The 24,108-nt window shown below is 45.8% G+C and overlaps 1 protein-coding gene across 14 annotated transcripts in view; it reads right to left on the bottom strand.

The window, feature by feature from the left end:
• MAPT (microtubule associated protein tau) overlaps window positions 1–24,108 on the bottom strand; it is a 222,976-nt gene that overhangs the window by 5,566 nt on the left and 193,302 nt on the right. For 12 of the 14 annotated variants that reach the window (XM_068263569.1, XM_068263581.1, XM_068263582.1 and 9 more), the window contains 4 exons: window positions 20,245–20,513; window positions 14,038–14,130; window positions 10,907–10,988; window positions 5,279–5,385 (listed from right to left, as the gene is read on the bottom strand). In XM_068263569.1, the coding sequence (XP_068119670.1) occupies window positions 5,279–5,385; window positions 10,907–10,988; window positions 14,038–14,130; window positions 20,245–20,513 (551 nt within the window). The remainder of the gene's footprint in view (window positions 1–5,278; window positions 5,386–10,906; window positions 10,989–14,037; window positions 14,131–20,244; window positions 20,514–24,108) is intronic. The other 2 variants (XM_068263579.1, XM_068263580.1) reach the window with 1 other exon arrangement.

The raw sequence follows: 24,108 nt of genomic DNA, 5'->3' as shown, positions 1-24,108 counted from the left end.
GATTGCATAGACTGTCCCTGACAGCTGCTCTATATCTGCTGGTGCAGGATGACATGCAGCATTCAGTCTGATCCCTATAGGCTGAACTGTAAATTCACTCTTCTGTGACGCATCTACACAGCGCCCTCTGCAGGGCGGCAGCAATTCTGTCCTATGTCCAGTAGCACATTTTATGTCTAAGAAGCTAGTGCTGATCATCCAGTATATTATTATTTAGTGCTGGTCATCCAGTATATTATTATTATGTGTAGCCCCATCTTGCTTCATGGAAACTAGCAGAGGAATCGGACAAAAAAAAAAAAGAGTGGCTATGTTGCTATAATCAGATGCATGGATGAGTTTCAGTCTTTAGAAATAGTAGAACACTGTACAGATGGGCTAGTGGGCTCCGGCCCACACTGTGGCAGTCTGCTCAAATCAAACTAATCTGGAAGGAGCCCAGCACAGCCAAATAAAAAGGGGTTCCACAGCTTGCCTTAAAGAGAATCTGTATTGTTAAAATCGCACAAAAGTAAGCATACCAGTGTGTTAGGGGACATCTCCTATTACCCTCTGTCACAATTTCGCCGCACCCCGCCGCATTAAAAGTGGTTATAAACAGTTTTAAAAAGTTTGTTTATAAACAAACAAAATGGCCACCAAAACAGGAAGTAGGTTGATGTACAGTATGTCCACACATAGAAAATACATCCATACACAAGCAGGCTGTATACAGCCTTCCTTTTGAATCTCAAGAGATCATTTGTGTGTTTCTTTCCCCCTGCATCTCTTATGCACTGAAGTTTCAGGCTGCTCTTTTCTTCCTGCAAACAGCTTTGCCCTTGTCTGTAATTCCTCACTATGTGAAAGCCCAGCCAGCTCAGAGGACAATTTATCCAGCTTGTAAAAGATAAGAGAGAAGAGAGAAGCTACTCTAATCTAAATAACACACAGGCAGTGTGCATAGAGGGGCCTGGAAGGGGGAGTTCATAGCAGAACCACAACACTGAAGAACTTGGCAGCCTTCCAGACACAGGCCTGACAAGTCTGACAAGAGAGAGATAAGTTGATTTATTACAGAGACTGTGATAGTACAAAGTGATGCAGTAAGCCAGAACACATTAGAATAGCTTTTGGAACTTGTAGGATGATAAAAAACAGGATGCAATTTTTGTTACGGAGTCTCTTTAACCACTTCACACCATGCATTGAAAGGTGAAAATGGGCGCGCGTGCACATGCATCTCTGCAGAATGAAGGTTTATTACATCTCCTATTTACACTTTGTAGTGCACAAATGGGACGTTTGTAAACGTCCCTTTTGTATCAAGTGGTTAAAGAGACTTAATTTTCACAGAAAACCAACTAAGATTACGGCTGCGTTTTATGCACCCTTCCCATATGTTCTGCAGTGTCACTTTAAAAAAAATGGCTCCAGAAAGTCCATAAGTTTGGATTGAGCATGACTCCTGCTATAAATCAGGCATGCCAGCGTTGTCGCCTGACTCCACTGACACTGTCATTACTGATTTGTCATTTATGATCGCTGGCAAATAAAGTTATTGTTCTTCAATTGCAGGCCACACAGTCAGGTGCCTCCCTCTCCATAGAACAGACAGTTTGCTTGGCAGCACGTCTGTACAGTGATTACTCCTGTCACATGAAATCACAAATGGGTGACAAATAATGTAAGCATGTATTAACCCTTTAGCAGCCAATTTATTTAGAGGCTTGCTAGTGCTCCATGACAATTTATTTTAGCACTATTTTAATTTATTTATTACATTTCCCTGCATTTAATTAGTACTGCTGTAATGTGTATTTATGGCCATTAGAGGGCATTGTGAGACAATAATAGAGGACTTCTGCCTTCGGTTTCTGTATTTTCTGCTAGCAGAGGAAGATCAAAGCATTGCAAGAATTTACAGCACAACAATTTCTGCTAACTATGGCCAAAAGCACTGCACTTATCTCAGACGAGATAATGCCATTGAGGCTGCCAATGGGTTGAGCTTGTATTGTTAACTGAGGGCTGTTCAGTGTGATACAGATGTTCTTTTACATAGAAGTCCAGCTGTAATACATAAAACGCACTGTGCAGCGCCTCTGTACAGTGTTCGGTAGGTGTGACATTTCTGTCTCTCTTGCACTTTGCTTTCAGGGGATTTTCATCTGATTCAGGCGTTCTGCCTGTTTACCTTGATCACTTTTCTATTGAATGGAATACTGTGTACAATGGCTGATCAATGAGAGCTACTTGTATCCCTGCCGGCACTGATGTCTGATGGGAAAACAGTGAAGTTTGTATAAAAAAAAAAAAGGTTATGGAAAAGATTTGAAATAAGTAAAAAAAAAAAAAGTAGTGATGAGGTGTAAAGCTATGTATAGGGAAGCGATGGCTTTTTATATAAGAGTAGGATGATTAGCCAATCACACCTCCCTTGCAATGATTTTTCAGCTACTGCAGGGCACACTATCCCATGGCAGCCTATTGGAATACATTATATTGCTATGAGGTCTCTGCATATCCACCACCTCGTTGTTATTTTTCACAACCGGTGTGGGAGGCTGAAGGGTGGATAACGTTTCCCTTGTAGGGCGCATATAAAAAGCCATGCAGGTCTCCCCTGGATAGGACAGGAGAAGGATGAGAGAGAGAGAGAGAGGCAACATGCCAGTGATGCTGCCGGCCAGAGTGGAGCCCAGCGGAGAACGAGGAGGTCTTTTGCAGAGGATAGAATTCACAGATTGTGGAGAGCAAACCAGTGCGGAAGAGTAAATGCGCAGAGGATGGAGACCCAGCGAAGTGTTCTGCAGAGTGCCCAGAGGAGAGGAGTGTAGGCTGGGCAGAGGGAGCAGAGCTCAGACAGCAGGCAGAGAGTTCAAGCCCTGCTTCCCAGATCCAGAGATAAGCATCAGCACAGCACATCACACACTAGTTAGTCACACAATATCCGAAATCTACACAAAGGTGTCCACGGCTGCCCCTTCAGTGATCATTAACAATGTGCCTCCAGCTCTAAACCTTTCCTCAAATACCTCCAACACTGCAAAGTCCCACACCGCTGGAGGGGGTATCTGAGGGCAGAGATGGAGCTACAGCACTGTACACGTTGCTGCTGTAACTCATTAGAACGTGTGGCATCACAGTGGTACGTGAGCTGGCAGGTAAGTGATAGTCATGTCTAGGAGAACTCATGTGATCTGTCTAATCAGCTGATCGATTTGCAAAGCTCTGATTTGCTGTGATCACATCCTGCACATGGTCATGACTAGCATGACTACATATCTATCACCTGACCAAACCGATCACATGCTTGTCTGTGTAATCTCCTGAGACAGGACCATCACTATTGGCAGGCTCTTGGCCCATTCCACGGCTGTCCACTAGAGGACAGGAATACTATCTACCTGCTGGTAATAATCTGCTGACAATTTGCCCCTCCAGTTCTTCTAGTACAGTAGAATCTGGTAGTAAATCTCTGACTATAGCAAACCAAGTCCTCAGGTCCCAGCAAATGCGTCTGTATAAATATACACATATGACCAGTTCTGATGTAGTAAATTCCTGATATAGAAAAGTAGTTTACTATATCAGAAGATTACTACAGTAAAATCCCTTAGTAGTAAACGATTTTTCCTGGTCCTTTGGAGTTTACTATAGAGGGATTCTACAGGCCATTAAAGTGGTCCTGAACTCTTGCACAGGACAGAAGGAAAACAGAGAAATGTACCCTGTATGTATTTAGAGAGTTTAGCCTGTCCAATTCCCCTCTCATCTGTGACTAATAGCAAGTGTAATTTGATCTCTCAGCAGTGTCAGCTGGCTGCCATGGTACAGCAGCTAATTTGTAAACTCGGGCTGTTAACCCTATGTCTGCTTCCATGAAAGCAGGAAGCAGACACACTGCAGATTTATTGCAGGATTTGTATCAGCTGTAACAAAGAATTATTTAAATGTAAAGGTTATTCTGCTGTTGCTTATCGCTTAGAGCAGAGAGGAAGTTCTGAGTTCAGGTCCGCTTTAAATTCACCTGTTTTTGAAAGAAATGTGGAGTGATTTGTATTTTGGCCATAGTATGGGCATTGCAGCCAAGGGACTGCATTTCTTACAAAACAGTTTTTCTTATGATGAGATTCCTTTAACTGTACAACGTAAGTAAAGTTTTGGACCTCAAAGTGCATAGAAATGCTGAGCTGCTCCTACCTAGGCTGCCTAGATACAGAAATCTGGCTAGTACAGCCTAGTGTGTCTCCATTTACCATAATAGGTCTACACAATAGTGATGTCATATCCTGTCTACTTCAAGCTAAGGGGTGGACAAGAGGCGGCACTCCGACACCATCATTTTAAGCACCCTCTGGTGCTCATGTATACTAACATTTAATATATTTTAACTCGCCACATATATATATTCATATTTTTTTAATGGTATTTAAACTGTCCTTGTCCATAACTCAGGCCAACATGTATATGTGTTTTTTCCTGAGAGGTCCACTTAAAGCACACCTGAAGTGAGCGGTATGGAGGCTGCCATATTTATTTCCTTTTAACCATTAAGGACCAGAGACCGCTGGTACAAGAAACAGCAGAATAGCGACGAATCGCCGCACATACCTGCCGCATCACCGCACCACGTCGGGAACCTGAGCCACCCACTCTGCTGTCTCTATGACGACAGAGTTCCTGTGAGCCGGTCAGGAGCTGCTTTCATTGGCTCCCGATCCTGCCTATCAATGTAAGCCAATGGGAGTCGCTTGCATTGATAGACAGGGTCAGGAGCCAATGAAATCGGCTCCTGACCCGCTCATAGAGACGGCAGAGCGAGCGAGCTGCGGCGGGGAGACAGCGGCGAGATCGTCGGTAGCGGCGAGAACGTGTAGCGTCAGTGTATTGAAATATATGCCCTGGCAGCCAGGTAGCCATCAAAACTTGCCGTAGATTTCAATTATCAAGGTCCTTAACTAGTTAAACAATACCAATTGCCTGGGAGTCCTGCTGATGTCTTTGGCTGTAGTAGTGTTTGAATCACACACCTGAAACAAATATGCAGCCAATCCAGTCAGACTTCAGTCAAACACCTGATCTGCATGCTGGTTCAGGGTCTAAGTATTAGAGGCAGATGATCAGCAGGGCAGCCAGGCAACTGGTATTGTTTAAACGGAAGTCATTATGTCAGCCTCCATTATCCCTCTCGCTTTCCTTTCTGTCTGGGCTTCCTGTGAGGTTATAAGTGATCACCAGTAGGGGGCAGCAGTGGACACGGTTGTTCTAGAGATCTCTGGAGACACTATAGTACCTTCTTGTTTCCTCCTCCGGGGGTGTGAGTGATATTGTCCAGCGAGCCAATCTTAGACTGGACTTTAAAGTCCACCTTCTCTGATTTCACTTCTATATTGCCACCACCTGGAACAGAAACAATAAGGGATTAGAAGCTGCTAATGGAATAGGTAAAAGCAACTAACATCCCTGAGCCTCATGTGCTGCAGTCTTCTCAGGCTAGAGGACAAGCGAAGCTGGCCTGGATTTATGGAACAAATCTCTGGATCAGGTGGTCTATGAATACAACAGCTCCGGGACAGTCACTATTCTGGGATGCAGCTCAGGGTTACCCTCCACTGCTGCTACTGAACACTTTATCTCCCGCAGAGCAGTCTGCCCCAATCAATGTCCAATCAAGAGGAACAGCTTTTTAAAGAGGATCCGAGATGAAAAACTAACTAGAACAAGTAACTTGTCTATATATCTTATCTAAAGTTTAGATAGTTTACACAGCATATCTAGCTGCAAACCGCTTCAATAATGTATGATTATTTATTCCTGTGATACAATGAGGGCAGCCATGTTGTTTGTCAAATTGTCACAGGCTGAGGGCTGGAGATGCTATCAGCTTGCCTGTGTGTAAATTCAGTCCCCTTTCCTCCTCCCCTCTGCCTCTGAAATCTCTGGCTAGTAACCTCCTCCTGTCCAGACTGAGCTCCCATAAGCCCTTGCTACAGTGCCAAGGTACAAAAGGAGCCGTGGGCGAGGCTTGTTTAGTTTATTGGGAATTAGAGTATTAAAACAAAAAAGTATTTGGCTTGAGGAATGCCCTATAAACTATATGAAAGGAACACAATTATGCAATGAGTAAAAGTTTATCTCGGATCCACTTAAGGCCTCTTGCACACTGCACGCGATTCCGATTCAGATTCCGCTTTTTAATCAGTTTTTACATCCGATTCAGATTCAGATTTGCAGTGTGCAGGGAGCAAACTGCAAATCAGAATCTGAATCGGATGTAAAAACTGATTAAAAATCTGAATCTGAATCGGAATCGCGTGCAGTGTGCAAGAGGCCTAAAACAGTTTGTTATATGCAGGATTTTTTTATCGTCTACTTCCAGTGTAAAACAGCCTGCTATGTGAGGCTCTCTATTATTGCAGTAAGGATCGGCAGGTGGCAGGGTTAATCACTCACCCGCTCGCCCATAAATAATCAATCATAACCCATGGCTATGAGTAAGGAGGTATGCTTGCTCCGATATGCGTGAGCTAACTTGTTATGCTGCGGTTGTTCATGTTTGGACAATAAAGTTTGGACTGTTATACCCCAGTATGGTGAAGTGAAGTTTTCCTACATTTCACAAAATTACTTACACAAAATGCCTGAAGCCTAATTAAAATAAAGCAGATACTTACCTAAGGAGGGGGGAGGCTCTGGGTCCGATAAGAGCCTTCCCACTCCTCTCACGGTCCCTGCGTTCCAGCGCTGTCTCCCCCGTTAGCAGTCTCATACCGATGGGTTAATCGCTGGAAAGTTAGGATTCAGAGACCGTCCCCTCCTTAGGTTAAGTATCTGGTTTTTTTTAGTTTAATTGCTGTATATACTCGAGTATAAGTCTAGAAATTTTAGGTCTGATGCACTTCATAAAGGTATAGGTGTCGACTTATACACGAGTCAGGGGCAGCACTGAGCACAGCGAATTATGTGTGTACTAATAGGGACATACCCATTTGCAGCAATTTACCCAGTGGTAAGTAATACTTTGAGGAAAGGAAATGCCAAGAACACAGGTCTGAAAGCCCTGGCCACAACAATTAACAAGGAAAGGGGCAGGAGGGAAATACTGGGCTGTATAAAAGGGAGTGAATAATTGCAGCACTTGGGGGCCTGGAGGAGGTATTGGCTGCACTTAAGGGGCAGGAGGGGTTAATGGCTGCAATACTGTATGCAGTGCAGTCATTAACCCCTCCTGAGCCCCAAATGCAGCCATTAACTTTGCTGGGTAGACTTATATTTGAGTCAATAAAATATTCCAGCTTAAGAGGGTTCAATATTGGAGTCGACTTATACATGAGGTCAACTTGCATTCGAGTATATACAGTAGGCTTTAGGTTTGCTATAAGCAATTTCTAGTGGTATCCAGTGAAAGTAGCCAGTGTTACTGTGAATTGAAACTATCCTGGTGAAGTCTTTTTTACAGTATAAAGGTAGCATGTTAGATTCTGAATTCAGAAAATGAGATTGAAAGAGTCGCAAAGACAGAGAGAAACAGATCGTACAACATCATATTTTTGCTTATGTAATTTTGATGGCCAACACTTAATTACGTTTCATGATTTTTAAAATATTTATTTTACTTGAATGCAGATTATAACCCTGTTCTATGTCATTTTTTTATATCCTTTGTATAGAACAGCAAGAATAACATTTTATATAAGAAGATTCTGGTCTAAGAGTTCGAAACCATTTCAATGAGGGGGTAACAGGTTATCAGCTTAGAAGCTGTGGGCCCCGATGCAAGTTTTACAATGGGGCCCCCCAAGCACTCTATACATAACAATTGATACAGTGCACCAAAAACTGCCAATGGCAACTACAGTGTCAGAGGTGCAAGAAGGGAATGGGGAGCGGCTTGTTAATGATCACTACTATTATATCTATAGAAGTCATTATTATGAGCACAGGACCAATAGAGAGCTAATACTGAAGATCAGGGAGGTCCCTACAGGGCCCCGATGTGGTCGCAACCTTTGCACCCCCTATTGCTACGCCCCTACATGTTACAACTATAATGTGGCTAACAGTGGTCTAGACACCCAATAGCTCAATAAAGCTTTACTTCTCCCACGGTAAGTTAGTTATCCCATAAGGTATAGGAGCTATCAAGCCCTAGTATTATTCTGATGGCTCTGATCTTCTTACCAACAGCTTTTGGCAGAGTCCATCTCCTCAAAGGGAAGTCTCAAATGCATCCCTTGGACAGTAGTGGCACAGACCAACTGCCAGAATAGTGGGCAAGCTGGCATCTTTGTTATGATCATTTTAAGGCAGTGCTTTTTGAAAAAAATAAAGGAAACACTAAGAATGCCCCTTTTAAGAAATTAATGCCCAAAACCTGTTGGGAAGAGGTTCAGAGCTGTCAGATGAATAAACCTAGTGCAAGTGATACACACCTCTGACGAAGCCAAAAGTCTGGCAAAACATGTTGAGGCTCTCTGGCCCGAAGAAAAAAAAAAAGGATAGATATATCCAGGCACATCCCCTCAAGTTAGGACATTTAAATACATTATAATGGAGGTGCTAAAGGGGGTGTGGCCAGAAAAATAGCAACTCTTTTTTTGCTCAGTCTGGTACAAGACGCCATCCCACTGCGTTACTTCAGCCCGCTACGTTGCTGCACGGCACAGATTTGCGATCCATCCCGACTGCACACTTTGCCAGCACTTCGGTGTCCACACTGGGCGGTTCGCCCACAGTGCTGGTTCACACTGGGTGCAGCACTTTGCTGATTGGCGGCGATCAGCAAAGCTAATGCAAGTCAATGGTTGTGTTAACACTGTAGCGATCACCAGTGATTAGCAATTTGCTGAAATCTCAAACATGGTGCATAGAGCATTTTTGGAGTGATTTCGGAGCGATTGCATGTCAATGTTAAAGAATCACCAAATGCAATCACTCCTAAATCGCTTTCCTGAACAAAAACAGCATTTTGCTGATTGCCTTCCATGAACAACAAACACTACCAAAGCGCCCAGTGTGAACTTGTCCTATCATATCACTGTGTACAGTATACTTATGCATCTGGGCTTTTCCAGGGCTCTAGTTGCTGGTTGCTCATTTGAGTGGTGGGACGGCCATCTCATGTATTTTTTAGATGTGATGTCCTTCAAGAGTATGTATGTACTTAATACATTTTGTTATATTTTTACTTATAGTATTTGTATTCTGATAGGTATGTTCTGCAATTTCACTTTCATGAGACTAGTGCAAGGGATAGTTATATAGGAGAAAGCTGCATTGATAAAATTAACACCTGCAAATCATTAATTTAGAAGAGTTTGGTTACACTTGAAGAAAAAATAAATGGATACATTCCAAAATGACAAAAATAGGTTAATTAAGTTCATGTCATGTAATTAGTTCATGTCATCCACAATGAGCCTGCATTTCATCATCTTTACTACTGGAAGACAAGAGAAAAAAAAAAAAGACAGCACCAACTTCCATTATCAATAACCGCACCCACTAGCAATGTGATAGGCTAAATTATATTTTATAGATATACATCTGCACAGAGGGAGATACTGCTTGCTTGGCAGTTAGAAATAGTCATTGTCATTTCCCACAATGCAATAAGGTTCACAGAAAGAATACAGTCATGACCATGGTCATGACATCACACTGTGGGAGGGGTTTTGACCACAATATCAGCTAAGCAGACCCCCTCTGATGATCTATTTGAGAAAAGATAACGATTTTCCCATGTGAAAGGAGTAATCGGCTACTCATTGGGATGAAGTTCAACCCTTGGTTACAGTTCCTCTTTAAAAGAAGCAAGGAAAAGACCCTCTAGAGTGAAATCTAGCTCTTCCCATCCGGACATGCGTACGCTAAAAAAGGGCACCGGGAAAAAAGGGCGCAGGGTTTTAAACGATAAGCATGAATAACGTTTAAAAAAAAATGTGCTATATTTTGTTTAAAAATAATGTTTTATAAAGTTATAAATCATTAAATAATGTGTATGAAATCGGGAATTGTAAAAACGTTAATCTTCCCTGTTTAAAAAGTGACATGTATAATAACGTTTTAAAAAGATTAATAAGAATGTTACTAAAACTATACTTAACCCTACTCTCATACAGAACCCTCCCTGTACCTACCCCTAACCCCTAGACCCCCCTGGTGGTGCCTAAACCTAGCACCCCCTGGTGGTGCCTAAACCTAAGACCCTCCTGGTGGTGCCTAAACCTAGCACCCCCTGGTGGTGCCTAAACCTAAGACCCCCCTGGTGGTGCCTAAACCTAAGACCCCCCTGGTGGTGCCTAAACCTAAGACCCCCCTGGTGGTGCCTAAACCTAGCACCCCCTGGTGGTGCCTAAACCTAAGACCCCCCAGGTGGTGCCTAACCCTAAGACCCCCCTGGTGGTGCCTAAACCTAAGACCCCCCTGGTGGTGCCTAAACCTAAGACCCCCCTGGTGGTGCCTAACCCTAAGACCCCCCTGGTGGTGCCTAACCCTAAGACCCCCCTGGTGGTGCCTAACCCTAAGACCCCCCTGGTGGTGCCTAAACCTAAGACCCCCATGGTGGTGCCTAACCCTAAGACCCCCCTGGTGGTGCCTAACCCTAAGACCCCCCTGGTGGTGCCTAAGCCTAAGACCCCCCTGTGATAAGCATTAATAACGTTTTAAAAAAATATTGTGCTGTTTTTCGTTTAAAAATAATGTTTAAAAAATTATAAATCATTAAATAATGTGTAATCATGAGAAGCAGTTATAAAACAATAAAAGTCTCCGGGCGCCGCTTGTAAAACGTTATTTTTCTCCGGCGCCCTTTTTTCCTGTTGGGTGCCCATTAAACAATATTTATTAGAGGAGTGAATGGCGCCGCCCTTTTTGTCCACCTGCCTCATGCGCCCAAATTTCCTGCTTCCTCCGGACATACCTGGCTTGTGGTGGATGTTGGACATGGATCCGCACTTAGAGGTCACATGTGAGAGGTCGACTGGCTTGTGTGCAATCATCACCTGAACAGCAGAGAAAAGACAACATATAAGTGATGGGAACTCTCAGCTGACTCCCAGGACTTTTGCTGTTCCATAGCAATGGCAGCCATTAGCAAAATGCTGGGAGAACTTTCACTTCTATTTAATAATTCAGTTCAGCCCCCCCGATTAGTCTGTAGAGAGAATTATCCGTTGATCCAGCCGCAATAACGACCACATGCACTTGTAGTAGAATCAAGAGATTATAGAAAAGATTTGTAAGCAAGAATTAGATAAACATCTGCCATGAGTAACTCCAGTGTTTTTGGAATAGAGACCAGGACTAGTAGTCTTGAAAGGTTTTTATTGCTATCTGTGTCCCTTCCAACAGACAGCTGTATGGTTAATTTAATTTCCTTTGTAGGAATGTAAATCCCTATGCAAACCAGTGACACTGTCCCCAGCCTCTATGGAGGGATACACAGAGGATAGTTCTGTTCATTGTGATGCTCTGTGGGGTCACATGGATAGGAAATCAGGTGACATCCCTGAAAAGGACACATGGCAATAAAAACCTGACAAGATGTTCTGGCCTCTCTTACTCCATCCACTTAAAGGATACCCGAAGTGACATGATGAGATAGACATGTGTATGTACAGTGCCTAGAACACAAATAACTATGCTAGGTACTTTTTTTTTCTCTGGTAGGTTCTTTTTTTTTCTTTCTCTGTCTGAAAGAGTTAAATATCAGGTATTTAAGTGGCTGACTCAGTCCTGACTCAGACAGGAAGTGACTACAGTGCGACCCTCACTGATAAGAAATTCCCCTTTTTATCTCTTTCCTGCGCACAGAAGCCATTTTCTGCTAGGAAAGTGTTTTATAGTTGGAATTTCTTATCAGTGAGGGTCACACTGTAGTCACTTCCTGTCTGAGTCAGGACTGAGTCAGCCACTTACATACCTGTTATTTAACTCTTTCAGACAGAGGAAGAAAAAAAAGGAACACAGAATAGTTATTTGTGTGCTAGGCACTGTACATACACATGTCTATCTCATTATGTCACTTCAGGTTTCCATTAAAGATCTAAAGTCACAAAATGTAAGCAGCCCAGCTTAAACTACAGCTCTATACAGTCTTACCTTTTAAAATGACACCTTATTAGAAAATCTGGCAGAAGCAATGAGGAGCATTTTCTGTCCTCTCGCTGTTCTGAAGAGCATTATGGGGAGGGAGGTATAAAACAAATGCTCCCTGGATGACTATGGCCGGTTACTGAGTGCGGTCATTCAGACTAGACCATTACAGAAACAGACTACTCTTCAAAAGCTTCTAAAGATCGCAGATTGGATGCGCAAAGCTTTTCTATGGTTAATAATTTTTCTCCACCCTGTAATTATTATTATTATTTTTTTTTTTTTACACACAGCAATCAAAGAACATAATTGAAAGGTATGATGAGATTATTTACCATACTAATATATTTTTTTTCTTACTTTCTAGGAGGAAATTTTGTACAGAGAAGGCAACAAGAGGAGGAGAAATAGCTTAGCACACCAGGGTTGGTGTTTTGACAACAAACGCATTTTAAAAGGCAGAGTTTAAAGTGCCAGCATACTTGTTTTTAAAGGCATACTGTAAGGGGTCAGGGGAAAATGAGTTGAACTTACTCGGGGCTTCTAACGGTCCCCCGCAGACAACCTGTGCCCGCGCAGCCACTCACCGATGCTCCGGCCCCGCCTCCGGTTCACTTCTGGAATTTCAGACTTTAAAGTCTGAAAACCACTGCGCCTGCGTTGCCATGTCCTCGCTCCCGCTGATGTCACCAGGAGCGTACTGCACAGATACAGACCATACTGGGCCTGTGCAGTACGCTCCTGGTGACATCAGCGGGAGCGAGGACACGGCAACGCAGGTGCAGTGGTTTTCTGACTTTAAAGTCTGAAATTCCAAAAGTGAACTGGAGGCGGGGGCGGAGCATTGGTGAGTGGCTGCGCGGGCACAGGATGTCTGCGGGGGACCATTAGAAGCCCCGGGTAAGTTCAACTCATTTCCCCCGACCCCCTACAGTATCCCTTTAACCAGTTAGAAACTTCAATAGAGTTATCTATTTGAGATAAGTGCCCTGCTTTTGACATCATTCGGCAGAACTCGTGCTGTAAATTCTTGGAATGCTTTGATCTCTTTCTGCTAGCAGAATATATAGAAGTCCTCTGTTATTATCTCACACTGCCCCTAGTGATAAATGGCCATAAATACCCATTACAGCAGTACTAATTATTAGCTGGAAAATGTAACAAATAAAGAAAATAAAAAGTAAATGTGCTAAAAGAGATTACAAGACTCTAAATACATTGGCTGCTAAAGGGTTACAGGGTACTGTAGTGATGAAGTAAACAGGCAGCATACATCCCTTCATGACTGCCCTATAGTAGATCAGTAAAATAATAATTCAGTAAGCTCCCATGCAGGTAATTGTGCTGGGAGCCTGTTAGGGAGTTGGTGCAGCACAGATTGTTGCTTTGGTGAGTAGAAGTACACAAACACTTTGAACATTGTACATTCTGTATCATTGTTTTATGCTAGGTTGCTTTACGCATTTGACTTTAGTCCTGTTTTAACAAATACAACTGGAATTTCTCTGCAGTTTTCAATGGCAATCCTTACTGGGCGCTTCTGCGCAGCTCCCCCGTTACGGTACTTTGCAGCCAATCACATACAGTGGATCTTGTTAGACAACCACTGCATTTTATAGTTGTGGTGCATTACCAGATATTATCAGTAGATGGCAGATTGCATGCAATGACACAGCGCAATACATCGATCTTATTTAGATTATGGAGAAGTTATGTATTAATATACAATACTGTTTAAAATTCCCATTGCAAGGCCTTCATTTTAAGATTACAAAGTTTAATAAGTAATTTCAGCAGCAAAATTTAAGTAGGCAAGCAAATGCTACGTGCAAGCAGCAATGAGTAAATCAAAGTGCAGAAAAGCAAGCATGAGGGATACTATGCTGCCACCTGGTGGCGGTTTGTCTATTGCACTGGTGACTGTCAGTGTATCTGTACAGAGAGTCTTTCACTCACTGCTCCTCCTCCAGGGACATGCTTCAAATTGTCCTTGGATCCACACTTGGACTGGACAGTACTGACATCCACCTTCTTGTGGACAATCTGCACCTGCAGGAGGAACGAGGTTGGTGCGGGTGATAAAAGAGAACAAAAAACAAAATGGGGCAGCAGTTGGCATGAAGCAAAGAGATATGTGGAGATGTAGCAATCAGATGAGATGTCAAGAAAGGACAGGTGAAGAAGGTAGACATGGAGAAATGTATTATTGATACAGTTCTTATTTTTCATTTTTTTCTCAACAAAAAAACCTTCCTGTGCTTAGTTGCTATTGGCCATGTCAACTTTGACAGCTGCTACCCTGTTATCTGCCTGCTACTAATATGCTGAATAGGGCATACATTAATGTGCTATGAAAGAGAAGAATGCTGCCATCATTTTGCCATCATTATTATGGAGATGAGAATACGCCATTATCAAGTGAGATCTGCAAGAATTTTACGCTCTCCAGAGCCACCCTCTGACAGAGTAAAGTGGAGCAAGGGGTGTATTTCATAATAAGCCGACATAATTATATTAGCTAAAATGCAAATGATGCGTAAGCTCCGTCCCTGTGGTTTCCATCTTAAAGGAATGATCCGCGCGCAAAAAAAAAAAAAAAGGCTCTACTTACCCGGGGGCTTCCTCCAGCCCGGGGCAGTAGACCTGTGCCCCCGCCTGCAGTTCCTACGCCTCCTGCTCCTCTTCGCCGGTGGAGCCGACCTCGCCAGTTCGGGTTCTGGGTCGGCCTCCTCTGCGCTCCACCGTGGGGATTTTCGTAGTCCAGCCGACATCATCTGGACGCTACTGCGCAGGCGCAGTAGTGTCCGGATGACGTCGGCCGGACCACGTGACCCGCGCCGTGGAGCGCAGAAGAGGCCGCGGGGTGAAGAGGACCAGGAGACGTAGGAACTGCGGCGGGGGCACAGGCCGGCTGCCCTGGGCTGGAGGAAGCCCCGGGTAAGTCTCCGAGTGGCGATCGCCTACCAAGTAGGAGATGCTTGTGCAGCCTGCGTGCGATCTCCAGCAAAACAGAGCCCCAGGACTTTACGCCGATTGGCATTAGACGGTCCCATTGGCGTGACGCGGTCTTGAGGTAGTTAGAGTACCCGAGCCGAAGCTCAGGTACACAACATCAGATACTTGCCTAAAGAGAGGGAAGTCTCAGGATCCTAATGAGGCTTCCATCCCTGCTGTGTTACTCCCCGTCGCTGAGCGCGGCCCCCTAGAAGATAAGCAACAATGCATTGTCGCTAATCCTAACGGGGCCACGCAGCTCCTCCTGCTCCAGCGTGGCCGCGCAATAGCCGCACAAGGCCGCCCACGCATGCGCAGAAAGCTACAGCCGCGGGCTCTGAGGTAGTGCACATGCGTGGCTAGTGCGCGACTCCACATCAGGCCCCGACGTAGAGAGGGGCCGCGCTCAACAACAAGGGGCTGTAGATCAGCGAGAGAAGCCTCAGTAGGATCCTGAGGCTTCCCTCTCTTATGGCATGTGTGCGATTTTGATCCCAAGCTTCAGCCCGGGTTCACTTTAAGTCCCCCATTGATGGCGTAATTATCCGACAGTGGTCATTAGGTGGTCTCTACTAAATAAGTATTAAAGACCAAACACTGAGATCGGTCCATCTGTGTTTACTGTTGAACCCAACCACCATGTGTCTATTTGCCCCTAGACAGGACCATATATGGGTTTCCTGCCTAGTAGAAAAGTGGCAGAATGTATGTAAAACCCCAGTTCAGCTTCACTGTTTATGAATAAATTAGATCCATGTTGGGTTGGTGTGGCTCTGTAACATGTATAAGCTATAGGCTTGCTATACACCAGCAGTTCTGGATGTAAGCCTGGCCTCAGGGGCATAACGAGATCATTTACATATTCAGGAGTGATGCATTGTGGGAGTCCACAGTTGCTTTCATAAAGATGAATTATCGCAAATACCTTCTGTTTTAAGAAGGCAAATTACACTGAGCGTTGGCTTTTTAGTAGGAGGGGTTTTCAGTCTCCTTTAGTCCCCTATGCTTTCCTAGTGGTTCTGGGTCACCCCGGGCTGCTTGGGTACTAGCCATAATAAAGAAACTAATTTTACATTTAATAGAAATCTGCAGAAGTTTCTGGCCACAGGTATTTAGTAAGAAGGCGTGGCTACAGCAGGCCAAGCAGTTGGGATTGTCCCTTTATAGGAATGATGTCACTGCAACCCAATTCATGACTGAAATGGGTGTGATTTCTATGGTCTTGGAGGGAAGAAGAGAGGAGCCCATAAGTCAGTTGCAGAGAAGGCAATGGACACCTGAGGATTGGTGCAGCTGGGATTTTGCAATATTACAATGCAGAAGAGTACAAAGCCGTTTTTAAAAGTCCCAATACGCTCACCAATAAAAAAAGAATCTGTAGTTGCACTTCAACAGTAAATGGAACGGGCCAAAGACTAATCAGAGATACTGCTGGCAGGTGCTAGAGAGAGTAATACAACTTTTCACTCCAAATTCCATACAGCAACATGTGACCTAGATCAAGGCGACTCCTTACTCTGTATCTTGTGCTACCAACACTATAGACCAAGCACAGTGCAAGCAGCAGCTTCATACAAACATGATGCATGTACAATGCTATAGAGGAGAGCATAAGCAGGACACCATCAGAGGATAGCCTGGAGTACAGATCCAGCTTGTTGGGAAGGAAAGAAGTAACGGTTTTCCCAATCAGACCAAATACAGCTGCATCAGATGTCTATCAGTGTACATACATATTTTCCTAAATTATTGATGGCAGGACTTTATTACATTAGAACAAATGTGGCAATTGTTTAAAGTAACTGATAAGCACTATACAGTATATCTGTGTTCTTTTCTTCTGTTACTAGCAGTAAAATGTAGCTACTGAGCTACATGACAAGTTGCAGAATGAGCTGCATGCCACCTACTTTATCCCCTACTAATATAACCTCCAGCCTATATCTATCCCTATCCTTCCCCTGGATATGATGAATGCCTTAGTTACTTATGCCCAATCCTAACCTATACCTCTTCTTACACCCCTACCTATATGCCCAATCATAACCCCTATGCCATTTCCTATACCGCCTCCTATATGCTCTATTCTAACCTGTGCCTGTTCTTATATACTCAATCTAAATTTACACCTTCACTAAATTTCTAACGCTAGCCTACACCCCTACTATATGCCTAACCCTGATTTATCTTTAACCTCCCACCCACCAACACTATACTATTAAACCTTGTATTGAGTCAAGCACCCTCCCTCTGCACTGCGCCTCAGCACCCATCTCACAATGGTTGGTACCTTACCACCTCCTGGCACTTTGTTCTGTCTACTCTCTGCACTGCAGCTCAGCACACATCTCACAATGGTTGGTACCTTACCACCTCCTGGCACTCTGTTCTGTCTACCCTCTGCACTACGGCCCAACACACGTCTCACAATGGTTGGTACCTTACCACCTCCTGACACTCTGTTCTGTCTACTCTCTGCACTACGGCCCAACACACGTCTCACAATGGTTGGTACCTTACCACCTCCTGGCACTCTGTTCTGTCTACTCTCTGCACTACGTCCCAACACACATCTCACAATGGTTGGGTACCTTACCACCTCCTGGCACTCTGTTCTGTCTACCCTCTGCACTACGGCCCAACACACGTCTCACAATGGTTGGTACCTTACCACCTCCTGGCACTCTGTTCTGTCTACCCTCTGCACTACATCCCAACACACATCTCACAATGGTTGGTACCTTACCACCTCCTGGCACTCTGTTCTGTCTACTCTCTGCACTACGTCCCAACACACATCTCACAATGGTTGGGTACCTTACCACCTCCTGGCACTCTGTTCTGTCTACCCTCTGCACTGCGTCTCAGCACACATCTCACAATGGCTGGGTACCTTACCACCTCCTGGCACTCTGTTCTGTCTACCCTCTGCACTGCGTCCCAGCACACATCTCACAATGGTTGGGTACCTTACCACCTCCTGGCACTCTGTTCTGTCTACCCTCTGCACTGCGTCTCAGCACACATCTCACAATGGTTGGGTACCTTACCACCCCTCCTGGCACTCTGTTCTGTCTACCCTCTGCACTGCTTCTCAGCACACATCTCACAATGGCTGGGTACCTTACCACCTCCTGGCACTCTGTTCTGTCTACCCTCTGCACTGCGTCCCAGCACACATCTCACAATGGTTGGGTACCTTACCACCTCCTGGCACTCTGTTCTGTCTACCCTCTGCACTGCGTCTCAGCACACATCTCACAATGGTTGGGTACCTTACCACCTCCTGGCACTCTGTTCTGTCTACCCTCTGCAGTACGTCCCAACACACATCTCACAATGGTTGGGTACCTTACCACCTCCTGGCACTCTGTTCTGTCTACCCTCTGCACTACGTCCCAACACACATCTCACAATGGTTGGGCACCTTACCACCTCCTGGCACTCTGTTCTGTCTACCCTTTGCACTGCGTCTCAGCACACATCTCACAATGGTTGGGCACTTTACCACCTCCTGGCACTCTGTTCTGTCTACCCTCTGCACTACATCCCTGCACACATCTCACAATGGTTGGGTACCTTACCACCTCCTGGCACTCTGTTCTGTCTACCCTCTGCACTACGTCCCAACACATCTCACAATGGTTGGGCACCTTACCACCTCCTGGCACTCTGTTCTGTCTACCCTTTGCACTGCGTCTCAGCACACATCTCACAATGGTTGGGCACTTTACCGCCTCCTGGCACTCTGTTCTGTCTACCCTCTGCACTACGTCCCAACACACATCTCACAATGGTTGGGCACCTTACCACCTCCTGGCACTCTGTTCTGTCTACCCTCTGCACTGCGTCTCAGCACACATCTCACAATGGTTGGGTACCTTACCACCTTCTGGCACTCTGTTCTGTCTACCCTCTGCACTACGTCCCAGCACACATCTCACAATGGTTGGGCACCTTACCACCTCCTGGCACTCTGTTCTGTCTACTCTCTGCACTGAGTCTCAGCACACATCTCACAATGGTTGGGCACCTTACCACCTCATGGCACTCTGTTCCCTCTACCCTCTGCACTACATCCCAGCACACATCTCACAATGGTTGGGTACCTTACCACCTCCTGGCACTCTGTTCTGTCTACCCTCTGCACTACGTCCCAACACACATCTCACAATGGTTGGGCACCTTACCACCTCCTGGCACTCTGTTCTGTCTACCCTCTGCACTACGTCCCAACACACATCTCACAATGGTTGGGCACCTTACCACCTCCTGGCACTCTGTTCTGCCTATTCTCTGCACTACGTCCCAGCACACATCTCACAGTGGTTGGGCACCTTACCACCTCCTGGCACTCTGTTCTGTCTACCCCCTGCACTGCGTCTCAGCACACATCTCACAATGGTTGGGCACCTTACCACCTCATGGCACTCTGTTCCCTCTACCCTCTGCACTACGTCCCAGCACACATCTCACAATGGTTGGGTACCTTACCACCTCCTGGCACTCTGTTCTGTCTACCCTCTGCACTACATCCCAGCACACATCTCACAATGGTTGGGTACCTTACCACCTCCTGGCACTCTGTTCTGTCTACCCTCTGCACTGTCTCAGCACACATCTCACAATGGTTGGGTACCTTACCACCTCCTGGCACTCTGTTCTGTCTACCCTCTGCACTACGTCCCAGCACACATCTCACAATGGTTAAGTACCTTACCACCTCCTGGCACTCTGTTCTGTCTACCCTCTGCACTACGTCCCAACACACTTCTCATAATGGTTGGGCACCTTACCACCTCCTGGCACTCTGTTCTGTCTACCCTCTGCACTACGTCCCAACACACATCTCACAATGGTTGGGTACCTTACCACCTCCTGGCACTCTGTTCTGTATACCCTCTGCACTACATCCCAACACACTTCTCATAATGGTTGGGCACCTTACCACCTCCTGGCACACTGTTCTGTCTACCCTCTGCACTACATCCCAACACACTTCTCATAATGGTTGGGCACCTTACCACCTCCTGGCACTCTGTTCTGTCTACCCTCTGCACTGTCTCAGCACACATCTCACAATGGCTGGGTACCTTACCACCTCCTGGCACTCTGTTCTGTCTACCCCCTGCACTATGTCTCAGCACACATCTCACAATGGTCCGGTACCTTGCCACCTCCTGGTTGATGCCGAATGTTGTCAGTGGATCCAATCTTGGAGCGGATGTTTTTCAGGTCTGGCAATGGGACGGGGCCGGGGACCGGCTGAAGGCGGCTCTTGGCAGAGGCAGGAGATTTGGGAGGAGTGCGCACAACAGCAACCTTTTTGGGCTCTCTGTTAGATTGCGCCTGTGATGAAGGTGTGCGGGATCGACTTGTGGGGGTGCTGGGAGACCCAGGACTGCTGTATCCACTCCTCTCACCAGACCCAGATTCAGCTAGGACAAAATCAAGATTATGTTAGTTTCCAAGATAAAAGGAAGCATTTATTATTACAAAATATGTGGTAAGTCTAGCTGGTGTTACAATAATATACCCATTCACAGGGGGAAACACGGTCTGACTGCAGTCACCGTGGTAACGCTACAACAGTCGATCCGTCCGTGCGGAAGATTTCGCTCGATCGACGGCGGGTCGGGAGTGCTTCGATAGCGGCGTTCGAATGCCCGACGACCGACGCTAGCGGCAATACCTTACCTGATCTGGCCGGCGCGTGTCCCCGCTGCTCCTTCTCCGCTGGGCTCCGGCAGGCTTCACTTCTTCCTGTCCGGACAGGAAGTTTAAACAGTAGAGCACCCTCTACTGTTTAAACTTCCTGCCGGGCTAGAAGAAGTGAGGCATGCCGGACCTGGAGACCAGAGCGCAGACAGAGCAGCGGTGACCGGGAGACTGGAGTTGCGCCGGCGGAGCAGGTAATGTATGCGGGCGGGCGGGGGCAGCAGCAGCAGCACCACCACAACAGATTGTGAACGGTTTCAGGCTGAAATCGGTTCACAATCTGTTTGCTGTAAAGGTAGCCATACGATCCCTCTCTGATCAGATTCGATCAGAGAGGGATCTATCTGTTGGTCGAATCTGATGGCAAATCGACCAGTGTATGGCCACCTTAAAGGTGGCCATACATTATGCTGGGAATAGACGGTGCGTTCCTTCCTTATCAATCGAGCCGCTGATGACTCGATTGATAATCTCCGATGTCCGATCACATGGCGGATCGATTCCGCGCTCAATCCCCGCAGGAGGACAATGGAAGAAAATGAACCACTGATAAGAAAGTGCCCGCGGGGACGAGCGGGAATCGATCTGGACGGCCGCGGAGACGAGCGGAAATCGAGCCGCCGGGTCGACTCGTGTATTCCCAGCATTAGAACGATTATGGCCAGATTCGACCAAGAGACAATTTAATCTCTAATCAAATCTGATTAGAGATAAATGTGTCTCTAGTTGAATCTGCCCATACACTACAGGCCGATTCCCGTCCAATTTCAGCATGAAATACTCAGGGAATTGGCTGAGGCGCCGCGTCCGCCCCGCCGCTGCCCCCAAAATGTATAAATGTATGTAGTGTAGTGCATTTATACATTACCTGTAGCAGCTTCCGCACGGTGTTCGTCCATCTCACCGGGTAAGCCGCATATACGCTAGCGGCGCATAATGTCTGACGTCAGCCACTATGCGCCTTCATGACGTCAAGAGTGCCGCCGGCGTGTATGCCGAACCCGGCGAGATCGACGGAAACCGCGTGGAGGCTGACACCGGACAGGTAATGTATAAATGCACTACACTACATACATTTATACATTGCATAGATATATATATATATATATATATATATATATATATATATATATATATACACAGGATCTTCTCATAAAATTAGCATATTGTGATAAAGTTCATTATTTTCTGTATTGTACTGATAAACATTAGACTTTCATATATTTTAGATTGAAATACACACAACTGAAGTAGTTCAAGCCTTTTATTGTTTTAATATTGATGATTTTGGCATACAGCTCATGAAAACCCAAATTTCCTATCTCAAAAAAATAGCATATTTCATCCGACCAATAAAAGAAAAGTGTTTTTAAAACAAAAAAAGTCAACCTTCAAATAATTATGTTCAGTTATGCACTCAATACTTGGTCGGGAATACTTTTGCAGAAATGACTGCTTCAATGCGGCGTGGCATGGAGGCAATCAGCCTGTGGCACTGCTCAGGTGTTATGGAGGCCCAGGATGCTTCAATAGCGGCCTTAAGCTCATCCAGAGTGTAGGGTCTTGCGTCTCTCAACTTTCTCTTCACAATATCCCACAGATTCTCTATGGGGTTCAGGTCAGGAGAGTTGGCAGGCCAATTCAGCACAGTAATAACCATGGTCAGTAAACCATTTACCAGTGGTTCTGGCACTGTGAGCAGGTGCCAGGTCGTGCTGAAAAATGAAATCTTCATCTCCATAAAGCTTTTCAGCAGATGGAAGTATGAACCCACTTTTGAACCAGAAACAGCGGCAGAAGCGCCTGACCTGGGCTACAGAGAAGCAGCACTGGGCTGTTACTCAGTGGTCCAAAGTACTTTTTTTTGGATGAAAGCAACTTTTACATGTCATTCGGAAATCAAGGTGCCAGAGTCTGGAGGAAGACTGGGGAGAGGGAAATGCCAAAATTCCTGAAGTCCAGTGTCAATTACCCACAGTCAGTGATGGTCTGGGGTGCTATGTCAGCTGCTGGTGTTGGTCCACTGTGTTTTCAAGGGCAGGGTCAATGCAGCTAGCTATCAGGAGATTTTGGAGCACTTCATGCTTCCATCTGCTGAAAAGCTTTATGGAGATGAAGATTTCATTTTTCAGCACAACCTGGCACCTGCTCAGTGCCAGAACCACTGGTAAATGGTTTACTGACCATGGTTATTACTGTGCTGAATTGGCCTGCCAACTCTCCTGACCTGAACCCCATAGAGAATCTGTGGGATATTGTGAAGAGAAAGTTGAGAGACGCAAGACCCTACACTCTGGATGAGCTTAAAGAGAATCTGTACTCTAATATTCTTACACTAAAAAGCATACCATTCTATTCCTTATTTTCTCCTGTGCCCCTCTGTGCTGTTTCTGCCACTCTCTGCTGCAATCCTGGCTTGTAATTAACAGTTTTAGGCAGTGTTTACAAACAAACTAACGAGCTTCTAATAGGCTCAGCTAAGCATAGTGTGTGAGTATGCAGGGGGCCTGCAGAGGGTGTGTATCGCTTCTACCAATCACAAGCAGCCCTGTACATTCCACACAATCAAAGCCTTAGCCCGACAAACAGGACAGAGGAAAGATACATTGATTTATTACAGAGACAGTGTAATTAGGAAGAGCTGCAGTAAGCCCCAGCACATTAGAACAGGCATAGGAACTCCTAGGATAGAAGAACTAAGGCTGAAAAAATTGTTACAGAGTCTCTTTAACCTGCCTGGTGTTCTATTAAGATCGCCAGGCAGGCTGCGGGAGGGTTTTTTTTGAATAAAAAAAAAACTATTTCATGCAGCCAACTGAAAGTTGGCTGCATGAAAGCCCACTAGAGGGCGCTCCGGAGGCGTTCTTCCGATCGCCTCCGGCGCCCAGAATAAACAAGGAAGGCCGCAATGAGCGGCCTTCCTTGTTTTGCTTACATCGTCGCCATAGCGACGAGCGGAGTGACGTCATCGACGTCAGCCGACGTCCTGACGTCAGCCGCCTCCGATCCAGCCCTTAGCGCTGGCCGGAACTTTTTGTTCCGGCTACGCTGGGCTCAGGCGGCTGGGGGGACCCTCTTTCGCCGCTGCTCGCGGCGGATCGCCGCAGAGCGGCGGCGATCAGGCAGCACACGCGGCTGGCAAAGTGTCGGCTGCGTGTGCTGCTTTTTATTTGAGCCAAATCGGCCCAGCAGGGCCTGAGCGGCAGGCTCCGGCGGTACTGGACGAGCTGAGCTCGTCCAGACCGCCAAGCAGGTTAAGGCCGCTATTGAAGCATCCTGGGCCTCCATAACACCTGAGCAGTGCCACAGGCTGAT

The sequence above is a fragment of the Hyperolius riggenbachi genome, chromosome 12, assembly GCF_040937935.1.
Source record: "Hyperolius riggenbachi isolate aHypRig1 chromosome 12, aHypRig1.pri, whole genome shotgun sequence".
NCBI lineage: Eukaryota > Metazoa > Chordata > Amphibia > Anura > Hyperoliidae > Hyperolius > Hyperolius riggenbachi.
Note: the sequence above shows the minus strand (reverse complement) of the source record. Positions and strands in the feature narration are given on the sequence as shown.